At 36.6% G+C, this 21,077-nt stretch overlaps 1 protein-coding gene across 1 annotated transcript in view; it reads right to left on the reverse strand.

The window, feature by feature from the left end:
* lrp1ab (low density lipoprotein receptor-related protein 1Ab) overlaps nt 1-21,077 on the reverse strand; it is a 126,047-nt gene that overhangs the window by 96,481 nt on the left and 8,489 nt on the right. Inside the window, exon 3 of the mRNA XM_016522513.1 lies at nt 9,516-9,638. Within this exon, the coding sequence (XP_016377999.1) occupies nt 9,516-9,638 (123 nt within the window). The remainder of the gene's footprint in view (nt 1-9,515; nt 9,639-21,077) is intronic.

The raw sequence follows: 21,077 nt of genomic DNA on the forward strand, positions 1-21,077 counted from the left end.
AACATCAGAATAATCGAAAACCGGTGAAATATCGGGTGGTGTGTACTTCCGAATGTCCAGCAATTCATCTCTGGTGAAACTGATTGCAGGGATATAACTAAAGACAGGACAAACTAACAAAAACAAAAACAACTGCGGAGCACGCCACGGAGGCAGCCATCAGTGTCGGCGCCATCGCGAAATAGTTAATTCCTACACTTCCATTCATTCACATATTATACTGTTTCACCGTTGCTTCTTCATTCATGAATTTCAGCTTCCCTCTTCTCTGACCTTCCCTCTCTAAATTACCAGAGGTTGAGTTAAAACAAAAATTTCTATTTATGAATTCTTAAAAACAATGACAGGTATTTCCAAGTAGTGTGTCATTTTGACCCCCCCCCACCCCCACCATGGCTCTGTTAAATTTTCATGCGAAATCCAATCATTCGAGTACATATCTGCATGACTGGGAGTTTCACGTTTTGGCAAAAAACTTCCCCACACAAGCGTCACTCATTTTCAAGTTGGTCAAAGGAATTTGCCACATTGAGCAACAAAAACCTGCTTGGTTTGAATGTGACTTCTGTGTGAGCGGTGCTTCTTACATCTCTATGCTATTGAGAAGAGATAATGTACCTTTTGCTACAGAAATTTTGCTGCAATTTCACTCATGTGACTCCACCGAAAGGAGAATAAATGAATAAATAATGACTGATAAATTAAATATACTTATTGGAACTGAAACGTATTTATGCGAATAGACCTTGGTTGGTTAAGACACCAGACTTGTGGGCATATTAAGATCATCTTAACGATAATATAAATGATAAAACGAGATAAACTTTGATCGTTTTATGACTCATAGGCAAGATAAATGTTAAAGTTTAGCAATAAAAGACGTTATAATAATGTTTTTATTGTGCTTTACAATGCCCTCTTTGTTTTCCAGAAGTTCAAGAGCATACAAACATAAAATATTTATTAACAAAATGTCCACATACACTTCATTGTATTGTTTTTTGGCAAGAATGGTAAGAATAAAAGAATTTGGAAATGTGACATGCCATCATATATATATTTTTGTTATAAGAAAAAAGTTATTAAACCTGTTATACTGTATTATGACAGCACTTTTTTAAACTTAATTTCAACATCGTGATAATACCGTATACCGTAATAAAAGCATTAGCAATTAATCGCAACATGAAAATTTGATACCGGCATATCCCTAATTATAACAAAGATTAGCATTTTATATAGCACTTCAATATGCAGATTTAAACAAACTAATGGTCATCTGAATCAAAAGCCGCGTTCCCCCCCGCCGTCTTACAAATACTAAAATCTATTACCAGTCTACCGCTACCAATCAGTGACAAATCTCGTGAGGGACAAAACTAGTTATCCATCTTTCACCTTTCTCTGCAGGTCACATGTCTTGATGACCTTCTCTCAATCCTAGCAATCGCTGTAAATGACACAGACAGATATCAGTCTCCTCAGGGGCAGCTGTGGGTGGCAACAGCCTTACACAAGTGCAAATTACACTGAATAATCACTCCTCCTCACCCATTCAATCAAGGAGTCTAAAACAGCATCTGAATGTAAAAAGACAGCATTTACATACTCAAATGCATGTGGCCCCACGCTGAGCACTCTCATTTCCCCAGAGTTTTCTGGAACAAAACTGCTGATTTACCAATACATTTGGTTCAGTTGGTGTCTCCTTTATAATAATTTAAAAAAAGAAAACACAGACAAACACACACACATGAACATTTCTTCCATGGACTAAACCTGCCCCACACAGATGAAAGTTTTTCCTCCACTAAAGCATTTTTGTGTACATCTGGTCCTGTTTTCTGCCCTGACCACAGTCATGCTGGCCATAAAAGCATTCTGTGATATTCTACACACTGAAAGAAAAAACAGCATTCTTATTGTAAATGGAATTAAACAAATAAATAAAAAACAGACATTCCTAATGAAAACCATATCTTCCCACAGAATGCAAAACGATTAGCTGAAAGAACTTGTAATGGGTAACCTATTCGGTGCCTGAGTAACAATCCTACAACATTTTGTGATGTATGTTGTGCAAAAATTACCATAATTTTGACAGTAAAACACCGTAAAAATGCTATGGTAAAAATCTGTTATTTGGTTTACAGTAAGTTCCCTTAATCTATACGGTCAAAAACTGTAATAATTCTAATACTGGGACATTTCACTATTAAATTTAACTGTTTTTGGAAGTGAAAAAGAACAATTCATCTTATAATTGACAGTAAAATTGACACTTCCAGAATTCTGTATGCGACAGTTTACATTTGATGTTTTTTTAGTGAAATACAATGTTTCTTCTTAATTTTGTCTTATCAGTTACGTAAATCAGAATTTTGTGCTACATCTTATGTGGTTAAATTAATGTTTATTGCATTATTTTAGTGTCATGCATGTTACCATAATGGTAGGGGTGGATGATATGACCAAAATCTTATATCACGATCCGAGTCATTTTATTTCACGGTAACGATATATATTACAATATAGTGATTTTTTCTTTAAATAAGGTTTTTATGATATCAACATTTTTGATACCATAGAAATTTCATAATTTTTTTTACTTTATTTAGTTTTTTAATATGACATTTGTTTTTTCAGAACAAAGGTCCAAAAAGATAATGATAGTACGGTATACTAGTTACAAGTAAATATCTCTGATGCACAAAATAAAGGAGTTCCAAACAGATCACAGCGATAACATCAGCAGGGTGTGAGGAAAAAATAAATAAATAAATAAGTAAATACAAAAATACTACAATAACCAAATAATAATATTTAGGTAAATAAATTTAAGAGTTACAAAGGTATAATGCAGTATAAAAACCAGCGTAAATAAGTAAAGTTATCACATTCCTAAGTGATCTAATACAGGCTTCCATATTTTCCAAAATATATCTAGCTTATCATTGTTAATAAATCGTAACTTCTCAATATGAATAATGCTTGCTAGTTCACTCACCAACACATCGAATGTTGGAACAATGTCAAGTTTCCACCTCTGAAGAATCAATCTCTTTGCAAGAACTAGAAATTTCATAATTTTTGTTACCAGTTTCAATATCACAAAAAACAAATACTAGCCTAAATTAAATAATTTAAAAAAAACATTAAATAAAAAAAACTCAGGCTCACTGAAGACAAGTAAACAGAGATTAAATAAGAATAAGTAACTCATTACAAGCAATAGGACAAAAAACTACAGTAGAACAAATAAATAAGAAATGCTACATACATTGTATAAAGTAATCACATGTATAAAAACATGCATATTCTTCACTGTGTAAATTAAATATATATTTCTTCTTAATAAAGTTAAAAAAGTTATTTAGTCAAAAGCAGTGAGAGATTTTCTCTCTTTTGTTGTTTGATTAACATGACAGACAGCAGAAATATTAGACTGCTGTCACTTTAAGAGCTGCTTGGATCCAATATACTGTTACACATGTGTTTTCTTTCTCAGCTGTTTGCTTTCTCTTTAGACCTAAATTACTGTGTTTACAAGGATACTTGCAAAGACGGCATTTGACACATACAAGTGTGTGTATTTAACCGTTCAAGGCCTATAAAGCGGCAAAAAAAAACTCTGTTCAAGAGTCCCACGCTCTATGAGCATTGTCTTCACGTGTGCGCGCTCTCAGACAGCGCTCATATAGCGAAAGGAATTCTCTTTCGCTGCAGATTGCATTTCAATGGCTTAAAATCACTTGTTTTTAAACAGCAATGCTTAAAAACGCATGCAAACGTTAAGTTTTCATGACGACGTAGCACAGCAATGTCACGTGATCGTGTAACCACGATAGAGACGATAGTCCAAAATCTCGGTTGACAATTTTCTACCGGTTAATAGGGTCACCCGCATAATCGCCCACCCCTACATGATGGTGTTTTGTATTTGTGTGCATCACCATGCACCTTCTATATATTAGTATTTACCTGGAAAAGTTAGCTTCTTGTGATGAACTTCATGTTTCTCTTAACCACCTGTTTTTCAAGGTGGTTGTCAGTATTATAAAGGGGGAAAAAACAGATTTTAGTAATTTGATATATTACAGTAAAGTTCTGGCAACCACAGCTGCCATTTTTTACTATAAACCTCACAGATTTTTTTACAATGTATGTAAATATGACAAAAAACTCTCCTTTTAAAAGTCAGTACAAATTTACTGTCTAGTGACTAGGACGGCCTCTGCGCCAGGGACACGCCTATGATGCCAAGGCATGCTGTTTAGGTGGGTGGCTCACAAGGGTTTGGAACACAGCTGAAATTTAAAATTAAAGGCAAAGAAACAGAAACAAATTCACAGAGAAGCCACAAATGAGAGAGGAGAAAAGAACAAAACTGGAAAAATGTCACAGAGAATTTGATATCTCATTTTGCGTATTTGAGTACGCATGGGAAAGATGAGTCAGCTGAGCTCCACGGGCGTGCAGCGTGATGCCCTGACATAGCCAGACTGTGAGAGTCTGTCTTTACCTCTGGAGGGTAATTGCAGCTTATAAGACACCTGAGAACAGTCGTGCAATTAAGACACAAGTCCAAATGAAAAAGCGGTATGACTCACTATGATATACTTCTAAGGCTGGCTCAGTGCTTACACATACTAAGGATGGGCACTAGTAGCCACATATAGAAGTGACAATTATCAAACAAGAAAAAGGCAATAATTGAGCTGACCAGTTTATAAAAATGTTTCATTTCACACTAATAAACTAAAACAAAACAACTAAACACATACATGCCAAAAAGGGGCCTCTTTTTAATTTTTGCGATTGCCGGGGACTAAAACAAATAATATATAGATTTCTTTAAATATGTACACTACCGGTCAAAAGATTGGAATAATTTTTTTTTTTTTAAAGAAGTGTCTTATGCTCACCAATGCTGCATTTATATTATCAAAAACTGAATAAAAACAGTAATATTGTAAAATAAAATAAAAAATTACAATTTAAAATACCTAGTTTCTATTTGAATATATTTTAAAATCTCACAAAAGTGTTACATGATACTTCATAAATCATTCCAATATGCTGATTTGGTGCTCAAAAAAACATTTCTTTTTATTATCAATGCTGAAAACAGTTGTGCTGCTTGATATTTTTGTCTTCAATAATGCTAGTAATAATAAGCACCATTATTAGCAACTGATAATAACTGAGCACCAAATTAGCATATTAGAATAATTTCTGAAGGATCCCATGACTATGAAGACTGGAGTAATGATTGCTGAAAATTCAGCTTTGCCATCATAGGAATTAATAAACATTTAAAAATGTATTCAAATAGAAAATTTTAATATTTCACAATATTACCTTTTTACTGTATTTTTTATCAAAAAATGCAGCATGGGAGAGCAAAAGACATTTTTAAAAACTGAAATTATTCCAAACTTTTGATCGTTAGTGTATTTAATAAATCCACTAATTATATACTACTAGCAATAATAATAACAATAATAATTTTTTTTGTAAAATTCACTGTAATTAAAATTAATTCTAATAAATAATAATAATTATTATTACTACTACTACATGTTTTATTATTAATATAAACAATTATTTTAACAGTGTCAAGTAATTGAGCAAGCAAAATGACCAACCTCAATACACATCTCTAATGCATCAATTCCATATACAAGCGTTACCTTCACATTTAGAGATGCATGCAACAATTGACTTTTACAACAGGTGCATTAGAAATAGTGATAGATAACGTCACCAAACCCTTCTCAATCTTCTCTCTTTATTGAAGGAGAGAGAGAACGAGTGAAACAGAGTTCCTCAGTGCTCTTGTCTCTTATTTCAGTGCTTTTCTAATGATATACTGACCTACTTAAAGATATAAACAAGCCCTACGCTGGGCGCCAGGTTTGTTGAAATCTCGGATTTACACCCAGAGAGAAAGTGAAAGGGAAACAAAAGAGAGAGAGAGAGCGAAAAGGAGGGCAAGATTTATTTGTTCTGGCAGCATGGCACTGGTGGGAACTCAGTCTGTTAGTTAGAAATTAACCTGAACTAGAGAGATGAAGTAGGACACGAGAACAACCTTCAAACACACAGCACACCTTCGTAGCACAACAAGACAAGTCTCAACTGAACCCTGAGCAAGAGCCACCAGACTTGGGTCTGAATGAGTGTGTTTGTGTTTCAAAACCAGAAGAATTGATAAACAGGTTTCTGCAACCCATCTCATTTTATCTCTTCAATGGCGTTACATCCGGCAGACACCGCCTAGTGACTTCACAAAGCCTCTAAAAACAAAACGACAGTTAAGACCAGGATTAGACGTGACACTAACTATATAATTTATGGGCATTCTCATTTGAAATGCTCACAGCCGGTACAGGCCTTTCTCTTGAATTTAAAGTGTTGGAAACGGCTTTAAGAAAGAGTATTAGGCCTAAGTGTGTAATGTGTGTAATTGGCAGAAAAAGATCATGATAAATCAGAAGGTCAGAGCTTCCGTCTAATGAAAAGCCCCTTTGTGTGTTCAGCCAAACTGTATTAGTGGCATTGAAATGATATTAGTGGCGCTTTTTGAGCGACAGATGGTGGGATTGCAGCAGAGAGTTTATTTGTGGGCGGAAAACTCTTTGATGTTTACGTGCTTTGAGCACCAAGTTCTCAAAAGTCCAGGAGCTATGTAAGACGCCCAAACGATGGGCCATTTATTTGGACGAGTCCCGTGTGAATTTCTCATCATAGTCCATAAACTACAGCTGGACATTTCACATAATTCTTTTGGCAGAGGCTTGATGAAACTTACAAAAAGGAACCATGGTATATGAATATGTTAATCATTCAGTACCACAGTGCACTGTGTACATGGTATTAAAACCAGATACCTTGAATGTACCATGGTATTACCACAGTCATTTTTTTTTTTTTGCAAGGGGAGCTTGGTATTCTGTTATTCACTTGGCAGAGACTGAATGGTGCTTACAAAAAAAAGTACCATGGTATTACCATGGATTTTTGGACATCATAGTAATAGAACAATTTGGAGTAGACACCACAGTTACGTCACATGCACCTGCGCGCGCATTGTGGTGGCAGAAAAACACTGGGAACAAGTGGAGGGAAACGGGTAAAATCCATGGAATAAGACAAACTAATTTATTGTTGTGCCTTTGGATGTCAATAATGCAAATAATTTTTCTAGAATACTGTTGTCAAAGATGCCATTTGAAGCTAAACGCAGATGTTTAAAAGGACAGACTATGGATGAAACCTGCTATGATAACCCTACTTTTAAAGCATAAATTTTAACAAATTTAAAGCATTAAACAATTTGTCTACATAATATTCACATATGCAGTTCTTAGGGGATATATTGTATTAGCCCTGCAGTTACAGCATGAAATAGCAACTATTTAAACCTATAACATTTACCTATTTTATCTCACAATTCTGAATTTTTTCTTGCAAATGCAAGTCTCCTAGTTCAGCCTATATAACTCAATTTAATTCAACAATTGCAAGTTTGTCATTTCTGAGGGGAAAAAAAGGGAATGACGAGTTGATTTTTCTTATCAGAATTTTTCTTATCAGATTGATATAATCTCGGAATTGCGAGAAAAAAGTCAGAATTTTGAAATATAAACTCAAAATTACCTTTATTCTTTTATTGCATGGCTTCCGTAGACTGCTACTTTAAAACTGTCATTTTCTGCCACCAGATAGGCTCCGCCCGCAAAAAAAAGGTCATCACTGTTTGCAAACACCAAATTGGTCTATAACTGCCTGTATAAAAAGTAGTGTGGCAGTACCCTGGTACTGTACTAGTATCAGACTCTCATACAATTAAACTGAAATTATTTTACCATGACACTTACAAGGTACTCCATGGTATATCCAAGAAATCCATGGTACTACTACGGTACATGTCCAAAGTACCATAATAGTGCATTGTTCTATGTCCAAAAGATTGATACTCTGTTGATATGATACCTTTTAAGTACTGTACAGTAAGTGTGGTTTCTTGGATATTGGCAATGGTAATACCATAGTATTTTTGACGCACTCAGGAATCCCATTGTTTTTAAGCATGGAATGTATTTAGTTCCATAGAATACTGTATATAAATGTACCATAGTATTACCATTAGATCCCATGACTGAGCCATGGTAAAATTACAGAGAAGCTGTGCATTTCTGTAATTGATTTAGCAGAGGCTGGATGAAATTAACATAAAAGCACCATGGTAATACCATATTTTTGGACATGGTATTATTTAAGTACCATGGTTTCTGAAGTAACTTTAATGTCTGAAATATGGCATATGGACTACAGTACCACTACAGTACCACTTCAGTACCACAGTAAATAACACCATATTCCCTAGCAATGCACAGATATTTCAGCAACTGAAAATATTCAGTTAAAATAGCAAAAAAAAACGGATATTTTGATTTTGGCCAAAATAGTTTTGGAGGGCCGAAATCATTCATCAAAATATCAAGGGGCTGCTTGTTACCAAAAAACCTTACTATGGTTTAATTTACCACTAGAAAAAAAAAAAACTTAAACCACCATGAAGGGCATACTGAGTCCAAATACCCAATTACTCAAATTTAATTACTGAAACTTTATTTTCAGTTTTTACCTTAATGAAAGCTTTATTTTTGGTTTTGTAAAACTTCAGTTCAACGCTAGTATTACCAGTACATAACACGGTGTGTCAGCCACAGTACTTTTTGTAAGGAGAGTGGGGGGGGAACATCAAGAAAGAGAAGTCCACAATTTCCTCCAATAAATTAGTGTAATATAGAAAGGGTACATGAAGAAAAGCCATTAGATGTAAACACAGACTAGAGTACTTAGCAAAGAAAGGATGTTTGCAGTTTGAGAGGATGAAAAGGCTCTGCAATTACAACACAGAAGGTCATATTTAAACACTTAACTAGCTCTGTCTGTTCTCCTGCTGGACAGTAAAGCACTACCCAAATGCTGATGGTGGAACCATCATGGCCGCCTGCTGTGAGGGTGTCTGGCTTGTGTGACAGATGTGAAGTGAGGTTCATTAGGTCTGCATGTACGGAAACATTTAGGAGCCGGTCAGTGTTAAATAAAAAGAGGCCGGCTCCTGTTTTTTGCATTTGAGATGAGCTCACACACACAGATAACTTGCCTGGACAGGACTGTGTGCAGTCAGCCAGACTAAACAGAGCAGTTTAATTAGTGTCATCGCTCAGAAGAGACACACAGAGCGTCCTTCAAACACACACTTGGTACTGCAGTCTGTCTGCCTTTAACCCCCATGTGCTATTCTACTTAACACTATGTGTACATTTTGGTTAATGCAACAGATCATACAGGTCTTGAGATAAATTTTAAAGCTATTTTTAACTTGTACACACACACAAACAAATACCTGAGACTTTATCTGGCTTCAGTTTATAGCGTCAAAACATTTAAACATTTTACGTCATACGTATCTGATGAGATGGATAAAACGGTTTACTCACAGATATCTGCGGCTTCATCAGAGCCGTCGGGACAGTCTTTCTCTCCATCACAGCGCCAACCTTTGGAGATGCAGGTCACCTGATCTTTACACACAAACTGCTTCGGACTGCATGTCTTCGGAGCTGGAACAGAGAAATAAACTGTAAGTATGAAATGCATCCCTCAGATCAACTAATTTAACAATATTTGGTCAGTCTGAGGTTCTTACTTACCACTTGACTCAAGTTTTTGAGTAAATACTATGTAAAATGATTTATTTAATTTGAGCAATTTTTAGCAAAAACAAAATGCACAATCCACTTTAAACCTAGATATTAAAATCATACAAATATAAAAAAGTTTATTATTACTATTATTATTTTCACAATTATATTATTATTTTCTAAAACTAAGAAATGCTTTGACATAAAATGAATAAGCAATACCCCAAATATGATCTCAAACATAATTAACTATGAAAATGTGTGGAAAGTTGCAAAATAGAAACATGTTCACAAGTGGTCTCAGACTTTTGTACTTTATACTGTACTATATATAAAACTAGCAAAAATCAGTCATCATCCAGCATCCTGTATAGATATCAGCCACTGAACAACCCATATTGGTCAACCACTAAATGCTTCAGCAATAATATATAAAATTTTTGTTGAGGGGAACATCTAGATGTACCACTTATGAAATAAGCAAATACCTCAGTGACCGGCAACTTTGACAGGACAAACATTTTAGAAGAAAACTTTGTGGATGTGGTCGTAGACTTTGCTGAAATTACCATTCCTCATTCCAAAGATAGCTGGTTTCAACACAGAAACACATCTGGTCATGCCGAGTTCACAACTGTGCTTTATATTCCAAGACAACTCATTCTGCTGTAATATTAACCCACTTATTTCAGCATAGGTGCGATTATGTTTGTTTATTTCCCAAGTGCTGGCCACAAACAGTGGTTTTCTTTTGCCCTTTATAACCTGAGAGATGTTTTCTCACAACCCGTGGACAGATGAAGTATTCGTCAGTTCAGTCTAACTCCGGGGAGAGCCCGGCAATCAGAGGAGTATTTTTGCTCAGTCAGTCTGATGAGATTGTTGAGGTAAACCGCAGAACCGCCTCAGGACTGTGGGTAATCTGGCCCTGCCCCACTGCTGACACTGGTCCGCTCAGTCAGAAGTCAGAGATTCTCAGCAAAACCGCTGCTGTAATTAAACCATTCTCAGTCTGTCCGTCCCCCAGTAAAACACTGCAGCTATGATACCTTCTGTGTGTGCGGCCCACAACTGACCATAAGCCTTTTCAAAATACAATATTGCAGACAAAGTCTCGAGCAAGACTGTACGACATTCACATTACACATGATTTGACTGATTTTTACATAGAAAGGGCAACAGCACACCGCATTAAAAGAAATGATCATTCATGTTTTCATAACCGCTGGCCAAATTCAAAAACGAAACAAGGGGCAAGAGCAAGGGGGCCCACTGGTGTTTCGGGGGCCCTATGCAGCTTGCGTATTTTGCGTATAGGGAGGATCGGCTCTGCCCGTGGAAAAAATGCATCACAAAAATCCTGTCAATCTGTCCGCAGAACCGCCTCAGGACTGTGGGTAATCTGGCCCTGCCCCACTGCTGACACTGGTCCGCTCAGTCAGAAGTCAGAGATTCTCAGCAAAACCGCTGCTGTAATTAAACCATTCTCAGTCTGTCCGTCCCCCAGTAAAACACTGCAGCTATGATACCTTCTGTGTGTGCGGCCCACAACTGACCATAAGCCTTTTCAAAATACAATATTGCAGACAAAAACGACTAAATGGAAAGATTTTAGAACAGTCTTTTAACATTACTCAATATCTATAATATATAGACATTTATGTATTTGCTCTCAAAAACTGATTATTGTCAAAGTAACCTTCATCTTGAGCAAATCTATTGTCACTGTTGCAAAAAAATAATAATAATGTTCAACACACTTGTACACATACACACATTTATATACATGTACATACATACGTGTTTGTGTGTGCATATAAATATTACTAATAGGCTAATATAGAATTATATTATTTAAAATAATATATAATTATACCTAAAACATAATAAAAATCTATAAATTGTCTAGACTTGATGCATTTAAATAAAAATTACTGTATCTCTTCCAAACATTTTCATTTATATTCACCAAAATATTGATGCATACTGAATAGGGATGCTCATTTCAGTTAATTTTCCTGACCGACAACCGCTGCTCATTATCCGAACATTAACCGTTAACTGATAAAATTAGAATAATAAATTAGTATCAAATAAAAATACAATGGACGTGGAAAAAATGCATCACAAAAATCCTGTCAATCTGTGGTTCGGGACTTTTCATCCACTGGTCACGTTTTTATTCACAGCATGTTTTTGCAGCATTGAGCAATATAGCCAACCACAGACATACTTGTTGATTTCACGAACGCAGTGACCAATCAGAGGTGGTTAAGTTACAATCCACTCACCACTCAAAACACCAGTGTCCTGTTCAGTGCTGCCGAGTTCTACACATTCACGAATTCCTTCATTACAACAAAGAAAGTGTAGACATGATGTAAATAAGAGATTGTGTAGTGTAAAGCTTCTTTGATTAGTTAACTTTGTGAGATTGTGATGAACTACAGTAAGATGAGTGACAGCTTTCCAGTGATTATAAGGGGAGCGCTCTTTGCGCACTTTCTAGGGTATAATCCATTCAGAATTTGAATACATTCACTCACGGATTCACTCTCTGATAACCATGTATCGAATATTGCTACTTGCCATTGTATTGCGTATACTACATCAGTTAACTAAGTGAAGGTGAAGCAGGTGTTTGCTCAGCGAAATATGTCTGTAGGCACGTTGGACGTGAGTCGCACGTCGCACGCACCCATGAGTTAACATATGTATAGCATTTTTTTTCACCATTCACCATGCAGCAACTTTTAAAAAATACAAAAATCTTTTAAACCGTTTAACTGATAGTATTAATCAGTCTAAATTCTTACTTTTGGTTAACGGTTAAACGGTCAATATGAGCATCTCTAATACTGAATATGTGAGTATGTGTTTATTACTAAAACATTTTAACACATGAAAAACACCACACAAACACATCTGAGGAAACCTTCTTAGGAAACCAAATGGTCAAAAATAAAATCACATTAAAATATTACCTGTGATATTCACAATGTTGTGTGACTTTAAATCAACAAGACAAAAAGACCAAACACAACACACATGACCATAAAGAGGGATATCATGGCTTATGGGCATACTTTTTGATTATAATCAGTCATTGTTTTGCCAAAACAGTACAATGACTGTAGTGGTTGTACACTTTATCTCAAGTAGTAGTTAAGTGCAGAAGAGGACTGATTGTGATTCTCTGCAGGACTTTCTCTCTCTAACACTTACCTCTCTGCACACTTGGCAGGAGGAGAGGTGTTTTGGGAAAGGGAACCAGGGGAAAAGCTGCAAGAGGGAGAGGATGTGACTGCAATCACAAGAGAGAAGGGAGATGTGCATAGTCATGTTTCTGTACATTATTGAAAGTGATGAGGAAGCTGGACCACTGCCTCCATTCTCAGACCATCACTTCCCAAACTGTCTCCAAGTACTGTTGTTTGATGTAAGATGATATCCCCATGGACATGACGGAGCATAATAGAGACAAAGTGTGTTGATATTGTTGTCTTTAGCTTTGTTCCAAAACATACTGAGCTTTCCTAATTCAAATGGAAGGAACCAATTCGGAACATTCTATATAGGCAGCAATTTTTGCACAATTTTTATAGATTCTATTCTCTTCAGTAGAGTTTGAAGTTAGCATGTTGCTAAGCTAGCAGTGACACTTTAATACACACAAAAACATAAATATTAGGTAAAAAAATTTAAATGAACAATTTTTACCAATACTTTTCAGTACTGCATAAAAAAAACTATACAACACATAACTATACATCATATTTCTTTTGACTCGGCAGCCATCTTGGATGGGCATTCACACAAGACACTTTCTAGCATTCAAGTACAGCTATATGGAGTACAAAGTACGGCTAAAGGAAACATTTAACATCAGTCTAGCTAATGCTCACATTAAAAAAACACACAAATGGACAAGAAAGAGTTCACTGTGAATAACCGCTTATAATCTGGCCAAAAAAAGCAGATCTCCAATGAAACTAGCTATACCACACACAAAACAAGCACTTAAAGCCTTGCTGTGAGTTCTCCTTCAGGACCGCTCCCAGGATCCAATAAACACAATGCATGTCGACATCCAGGACTTTTTATCTCTTCCCAAACAAGCTTGCAGAACTAGGCTTTGTTCCAGTGCACCAGTTAAGCTCTCAGAGATCTGGTCAGCAGTATTAGGAGGATGATGGATACAAAGTGGAAAGTGCATATAAAACTTTACAAGCCCCAAATAGACGTTCAGGAGAGAGAGCTTCGAAAATATGGAGAACAGTTGGCGATAGGGCTGCACGATAAATCGAAATGGAATCGAAATTGCGATTAGACAGAAGCTGCGATTGTCATGCGTATCTTTCAGTGAAGCACGGTTCTGTGATCAGCAGTAAATCTCCATCCAAAGGCCAGAGGGCGCTTTCGCGCTGAAACTCCAAATACGCCTCACAGAAGAAACCCAGGAAATGCCTATAGTGGTAGCTGTATAAACAGAAGATTTAACTGCTTTTATTGATTCAATGTGACTAATAAACACACGATTATGATATGTGATTATGATACACGAATATATGGTTTATCTGAGTTATTGTTATTATAATTTTCATTAAAATAAAGTATATTTATAATGCAATGCCTTTATCACTGCTTAGAATACTATGAAATATGTTGCGTGCCTTATTCTGTGTAAAGCCCGTGTAAAGGTATGCGTGACGTAAAAATCGGCATCGGAGAGTGTGCGCGGAGGCTCCGAGCGGACATCCGCGTGCCTCACATTTTGTGTGACCGTGCGGACAAGTATGCGTGGTCAGTAGGCTACAAAAGCACCACTGCGCATGCGCGGGCTGTGTGAATAAGCCCGTTGCTACTCGAACCTGTACAATCCGTCGATAAAACAATATAAAGACAGCCAGATGTGCAATAACTGTGGGCAATTGTTTCTTCACATGTTTGTTTACTGTTCAAGCCGATCTACTGCGCATGTATGGAACACGTCCGCGGAGCGGCCCGTCAGCGTATGCTTTCGGTAGTATAAATACAAGTAGTCCGCGTCCGCGCTGTCCGTGTATGCGTCCGGATAGCTCACGCGGAAAGTATAACACAGGCTTAAGAAGCCACATCATCTCACAGAAGGATTTATTTCAAACACTCCACTGAGGTTATGAAGTGAGTTTGAAGTAAAAACATGTTATTAAATGTGGTATTTTCACATGCTTTCAGATGGAGCAGCATTTACTACACAGAGCCATAGTTCACTGAGAAGCTATGCAAACAGCTGTCATTATCGCGAACGATTTCTTTGATTTCATAATCGCGCAGTAATATCATCTGCGATGTTTTTGCGTAACTTGTCAGTGAACTACGGCTCTGTGTAGTAAATGCAGCTCCATCTGAAAGCACGTAATGATGATTTACTGCTGATTACAGAACCGGCTTTACTAACAAAATGCGCATGACAATCGCATTCGATTAATCGTGCAGCCCTAGTTGGCTTTGATTTCATAATCGCGCAGTAATATCATCTGCGATGTTTTTGCGTAACTTGTCAGTGAACTACGGCTCTGTGTAGTAAATGCAGCTCCATCTGAAAGCACGTGATGATGATTTACTGCTGATTACAGAACCGGCTTTACTAACAAAATGCGCATGACAATCGCATTCGATTAATCGTGCAGCCCTAGTTGGCGATGGAGACATGTAAATCCTGTAGATTATACATACATTCACCAATCACCGACAATTATGTCCAAACAGTTAATTATCGTTAATGAAACTAAACTAAAAAACAGGAAAATTTTCAATTCCATTTTCAAAACTAACTTATAATATGACCTAAATTAACTTGTGGACTTTTTTTAAACCAGTATTAAAAACAAAAATGCTAATAGATAACAGTAATACTAGACTGTGCTGAGAAATTTAACAGCATTGAACATTTTTCAATTATACCAGCTTTAACTTTGGCAGCCTATACTAAATCCATTTAAAAGCAAAAGCTAAATAAACTGGAACTAAAAATATAGGGAGATATATTCATCTATCAGTACTTATGCTCATAACACCGGGATCTTACTATTAATGTGTCCAATCACTCTTGGTTGATGGTTTATAACCATCAACAGCATTAAGTGAAAAGTGTTAGAAGACAACAGGTTGAACACTGTTATTGGCTCTGCGTTCCTGAGTTCTAAATCTTTCAACCAGACTAGGGCATTCTCAGCACTCAGGCTACCGACTGTACATAAAAAGTGACAGTAAACACATTCAGCATCTAAATTTAACACACGATCACACAGCGGCAGCGAGCGACCACGAGGAGGAGAGCCTGTGACTCTAATTGGAGGTTTTGGGGTTGTTGGGGGGAACAGAGTACACAGGCAACTTTTCCCACAGAGCTTGCCTTCATTCAAAGCACACAAATATTTCAGACAGAGATGTGGATTGTTAATTCAGAGCCGTTTTTTTCCAAACGCACAGCCAAACTACTGACAAGTTTTGAAGGTGCAAATCAAGGGGGACTGTTAATCATTTCAAGAGCATCTCAGTCATGGTGGGGAATCAAGAAGAGACAGAGATGTGGATTGTTAATTCAGACCCGTTTTTTTCCAAACACACAGCCAAACTACTGACAAGTTTTTGAAGGTGCAAATCAAGGGGGACCGTTAATCATTTCAGAGCATCTCAGTCTATGGCGGGGAATCAAGAAGGCCTTTATTTGTCCCTCTGGGCCTGCACCCAACTGCAAACATCAGGAGCATCCCAAAAAGGTGCATCGGCCAGGACTCCCAAGCTAAGCAACCCAACATCACCCTGCAGTCATTCGAAAATACCACAATCCCGTTATAACAAATGCTGTTTCCACACAAGGGCTGGGAGCCAGCCAGAAGACCGGCCAATGCGGAAGAAACTTCCGTCTCATTCACTTGCGCTTTGTCTTGGGCATTAAAAACCGACAGGAGTGTTTTACATCCAGGCACCTTTACAGCTTAAAAACATTTATCTTTTATCTGAATTCTGGACGAGGCAGTTTAACCAATTTACAAGTTTGTCCTCTGATGTTAATTTTCTAGGGCAAATCTGAGATGAGCTTGGGGCTGGAGAATGGGGCCAGTTTCTAATGAGGTGAAATTCCAAAGAATCCGGGCTAAAAACCAATCATTCATACATCACCGTCCTTCAATGTTTTCCTGTACCCTCCAGGCTGACTGTCATTTTCCACCACAACTAAGAACGTATCTGCTTTACAGACAGCATAGTGGGGAAAAAACACTGAATGGGAGTGGAAAAGGAACCACCATGTTTCATCAAATAGCAACATGTATGTGCACATGTATTGCTGCTTTGGGGCTGTAATCACAATTTCAAACTTATTATTGTGAACATGCTTCTGGTTCATCCCATAACAATACTCACAAGAAACTTCAGCACACCCTACTTCAAGGACTTCAAGCCAAGATTCATCTCATTGTTTATTATCTCTGTTGTCTTCACTTGGACTTTTGCTGCCTTTGTACATTTTGGTAAATGGTAATGTTGGGGCATTTACACCAAAGACACCAAAATGTGCAAATGCATTTAATAGTTGCATTTAACATTTGACTACTGAATACCTGGAATGTGAGACTTTTTCATATGTCTGTTGGAAAGCATTATCAGATTGGAAAATATTCATCACCTACAACCTTGGGATCATCAGGGCCTACACTCAGGGAATGAAAAAAAAAGACAGAATGACTAACCCTTCAACTTTATTTGCTTATTGTGGTTTGTCTGAAAACCTCAAGTTTTATTTTTTTTGTGACATTGGACAAAATCTAAGACAGTGGACACCAGAAGCAATTGCAATGCATTTCTGCCATGATTTATTACAAAAACTAAGTCTAAAAGTATAACCATCCAAAATTGCTGTTTAATTAAAAGATATGTTAATTGCCTAAATTAGTCTCAATTTTAGTAATTTTCACAAAACAGATCACTTGGAGATTACAAAAGAACAATACATTTTCTGAAAAAAAAAAAAAAAAAAAAAGTCTGAGATATTACAAAGCTAAATTAAAAGTTAAAAGTTAAAGAAAATACATTAAAGTAAAAATGGGCCTACAAAAACTAGTTAAATAATTTATCTAGATTTTTCTAATTTCTTTTCTTTTTTATTTTCTTAAATTATGCAATATTTAATTTTATAAATAAAATATTTGTGTGACGAGTGGGGGCGGGGCCGAGAGCCGTGGGAACGGAGCGAGGCCGGTGGAGTAATTGATAATGAGCGACACCTGCACCACTCACCGGTCTCGAGTCTCACGGAGGAGCTCCGGAAGGATAAAAGCGAGGAGTGACGACAGTGTCGGACGAGAGAGGACCAGGCCTGGAGTTTATTTTGTATTTTGGTTTCTTTTGTGCGCGACAGTCGTCCGCGAGGGGCTGTCGCGCTATTTTGGGTTTGTTTATTTTATTAAAGTTTGTTTAAATGTCCGCCGGTCCCGCCTCCTTCTTCCCGACCTACAAACTACGTTACAATTTGATTTAATTTATCTTTTGAAACCCCACCGGCCCGTCACAAACATTACGTTAAGATGCAATGTTAAGTTAAAAACTTTTAAAAAACACAATAATAATAATAATAATGTAAATATATACAATTAAATTGTTCTTAGTTTACCTAATTTTCAAAGAAAGAATGTGTCTTATTTAAACGCAGCAAAGAAATGCATCCATTTAGGTCACACAAACCCACAATCAGCCTAAATATTCAGACTTTCTTCTGTGGAACAACAGAGAATATTTTTTAAAGAACAATGGGAACCAAACAAAAGTGATGAGAGTGAGCAAATTATGATCATTTTTGGATAAACAATCCCTTTAAGACAATTAGTCAAATAATCTTTCAGGCAACCCATCAACTAGCTGGTTGTGAAACATTTTGCATCTAAGCTTAACATTGATCTAAGCTGAAATGAGAGGAAGACAAGATTGAGTTGTGGGTGGCGAGTGATACAAAGGGAGGGAAACCACAGTGGATGCAGACAGGAAAAGGGAGAAAGACCTCCTGGGCTCGTCTCATCTGGGGTTCCCTATCTGAGCCAGCTGCTGTTACCTTTCTATATCATGGCGACAGTGAGGCCAGCTGTGAGAAGCGTGACCCACTTTCAGCCCCTCAGTCTCTACTTCCCCCTCACAGCGCACCGCCCCTCCAAATCAGCTCCAGGCCTCGGCCACACATTCCAGCACCTTTTAATTGATTTCATCTGCAGACTCGTCCTCTGTGAGGATACGGGCTCGTAAAAGACTCAAGTTCTCGGGTTTAGCTCGGGTCTTTGGAGCCCACAATGAAATTTTGGAACAGAGTCGAGATTTTTTTTGCTTAAATGACAAGTATATCAGGGTGGTTCTTATTACAGTGCAGAAAATTTCTGGAAGTTTCACCAAACGCGGCTACATAACTCTCTGTTATGCATTCTCAGGGAAATTCCTGAAGGTCCCGTTTGTAATTGCAAGTTGTAGGCACACTTTTAGGAATGTCCGCCTGCCTCACAGACCTGCAGGTGACAGTGGAAGCTAAACATGGTGTGTTAATTACACCACTGAAGTCCAATTTCAATATAAAATCAAGCTCAGCAACTTTTCGAATGAGTAAATTGTCATCTGAAAGCAACAATTAAAGCAAACGATCAGGGTGCGTTCGCACTGACAGTGACCGGTAGCATAAAGCATGTTAAAGTTATATTTCCTTTTTAAAGTCATATATTCATATTTTCGTTAGAATAGATGATTTGAGGCGACATAAGCAACTGTTGGCAATATGATGTTAGCGTGTCTAATGATGCAACAACTTTATGCAAATGACATGATGTAGCGCACATCTGTCTCTGCACACATAAAATATGTATTTAATAAAATTTGCATAATCATCAAAAATGTTCAAAAGTTCGATTTTTTTTTAAAAGACATTCATTTTTTAGTAATGATGCATTAAATTCATCAAGTGGTGGGAGTGAAGACATTTCTATTGTTACAAAATATTTATATTTCACACAAAATCTGTTCAATTTAACTTTATATTCAAAGAATACAGAAAAAAAATGTATTACGGTTTCCAAAACAATATTAAGCAGAACAACTGTTTTTAACTTTGATAATAATATGAAATGTTTCTTGAGCAGCAAATCAGCATTAGAATGATTTCTGAAGGATCATGTGACACTGAAGACTGGAGGAATGGCTGCTCAAAATGTAGCTATGCCATGAAAGGAATAACTTACATTTCAAAATAGAAAACACTTATTTTAAATTGTATAATATTTCACAAAATCCCTGTTTTTTATCAAATAAAGTCAGCTTTGCAAGTTTTTCTAAACATGGAAAAAATAATAAAAAATTTATTTGATTCCTGTATTGATAATCATTGTTCATCTTAAAAAAAAACAGACTGATTGTTAAAAATTACTTTTTATTTTTTTACTGCCAACACAATCAGATTTTCAAAAGATCAATTACACATTGCATCGATAATATTAGGACATCCACATTGAGGTCACCTATACTACAACCCACAATGCATCACCTAAGAAACATCCCATTAAATCACTGAACACTCCAAAGAGAAAGGAAAAATTTTAATTGCATCATTTGACCCCTTTAAAGAGGACATATATCCTTCAGTTACCTAGGCCACTATATCCAATCCCAATGAGTTATATTCTCTAATGAGAAAATAAAAGGCCTTAATAACCAGTTCTTTTCAAGTTCTTATAATACGTGAGCACATACCAAAAGCTTAAAGATGGCTTCCAGATACCAGATTGTGTAAGAGGTCTAGACTAGAAAAACATATATCAGTTACATATAAGTGATGTGAAACTGGTATTGCAAGCTTTGTCAGCCCTGTAACCACTTGTCGGATGGTCATTGGTCACTAATCTCAATTTTGACGTTCCCTCATCATGACCCACCCTGATGTCTATCTTGTACTACAGAAGATAGCTTCCCATGACTAACAAATATTATTCACTTGTGAGCTACAGGCAGTGTTATTTGTTTATTTATTTATTTTGTTTACACTTTTCTTTTAACTTTGGTTTAATTTAATTTTGTAATTTTAATTCATGTTGTTACATTTTTATATTTCTGTTTAGCGTTGTTTTTATTTCAGTTTTAGGTTTTGTTAACTTTAGCACTTCAACTTAAACGTATTTTATTTCAGTACATTTGATCTAATATTAATATGTTACTTCGGTTTTATTTTAATAAAGGAAATTATTTTGAATAGTTGTAAGTAGGGGTGTAACGGTACACAAATATGACGGTTCGGTACGTACCCGTGTACCGTTACACCCCTAGTTGTAAGTTAAAAACAACACTGGC

This window comes from Sinocyclocheilus rhinocerous, unplaced genomic scaffold (genome assembly GCF_001515625.1).
Source record: "Sinocyclocheilus rhinocerous isolate Xijiao unplaced genomic scaffold, SAMN03320098_v1.1 scaffold148, whole genome shotgun sequence".
Classification (NCBI taxonomy): Eukaryota; Metazoa; Chordata; class Actinopteri; order Cypriniformes; family Cyprinidae; genus Sinocyclocheilus; species Sinocyclocheilus rhinocerous.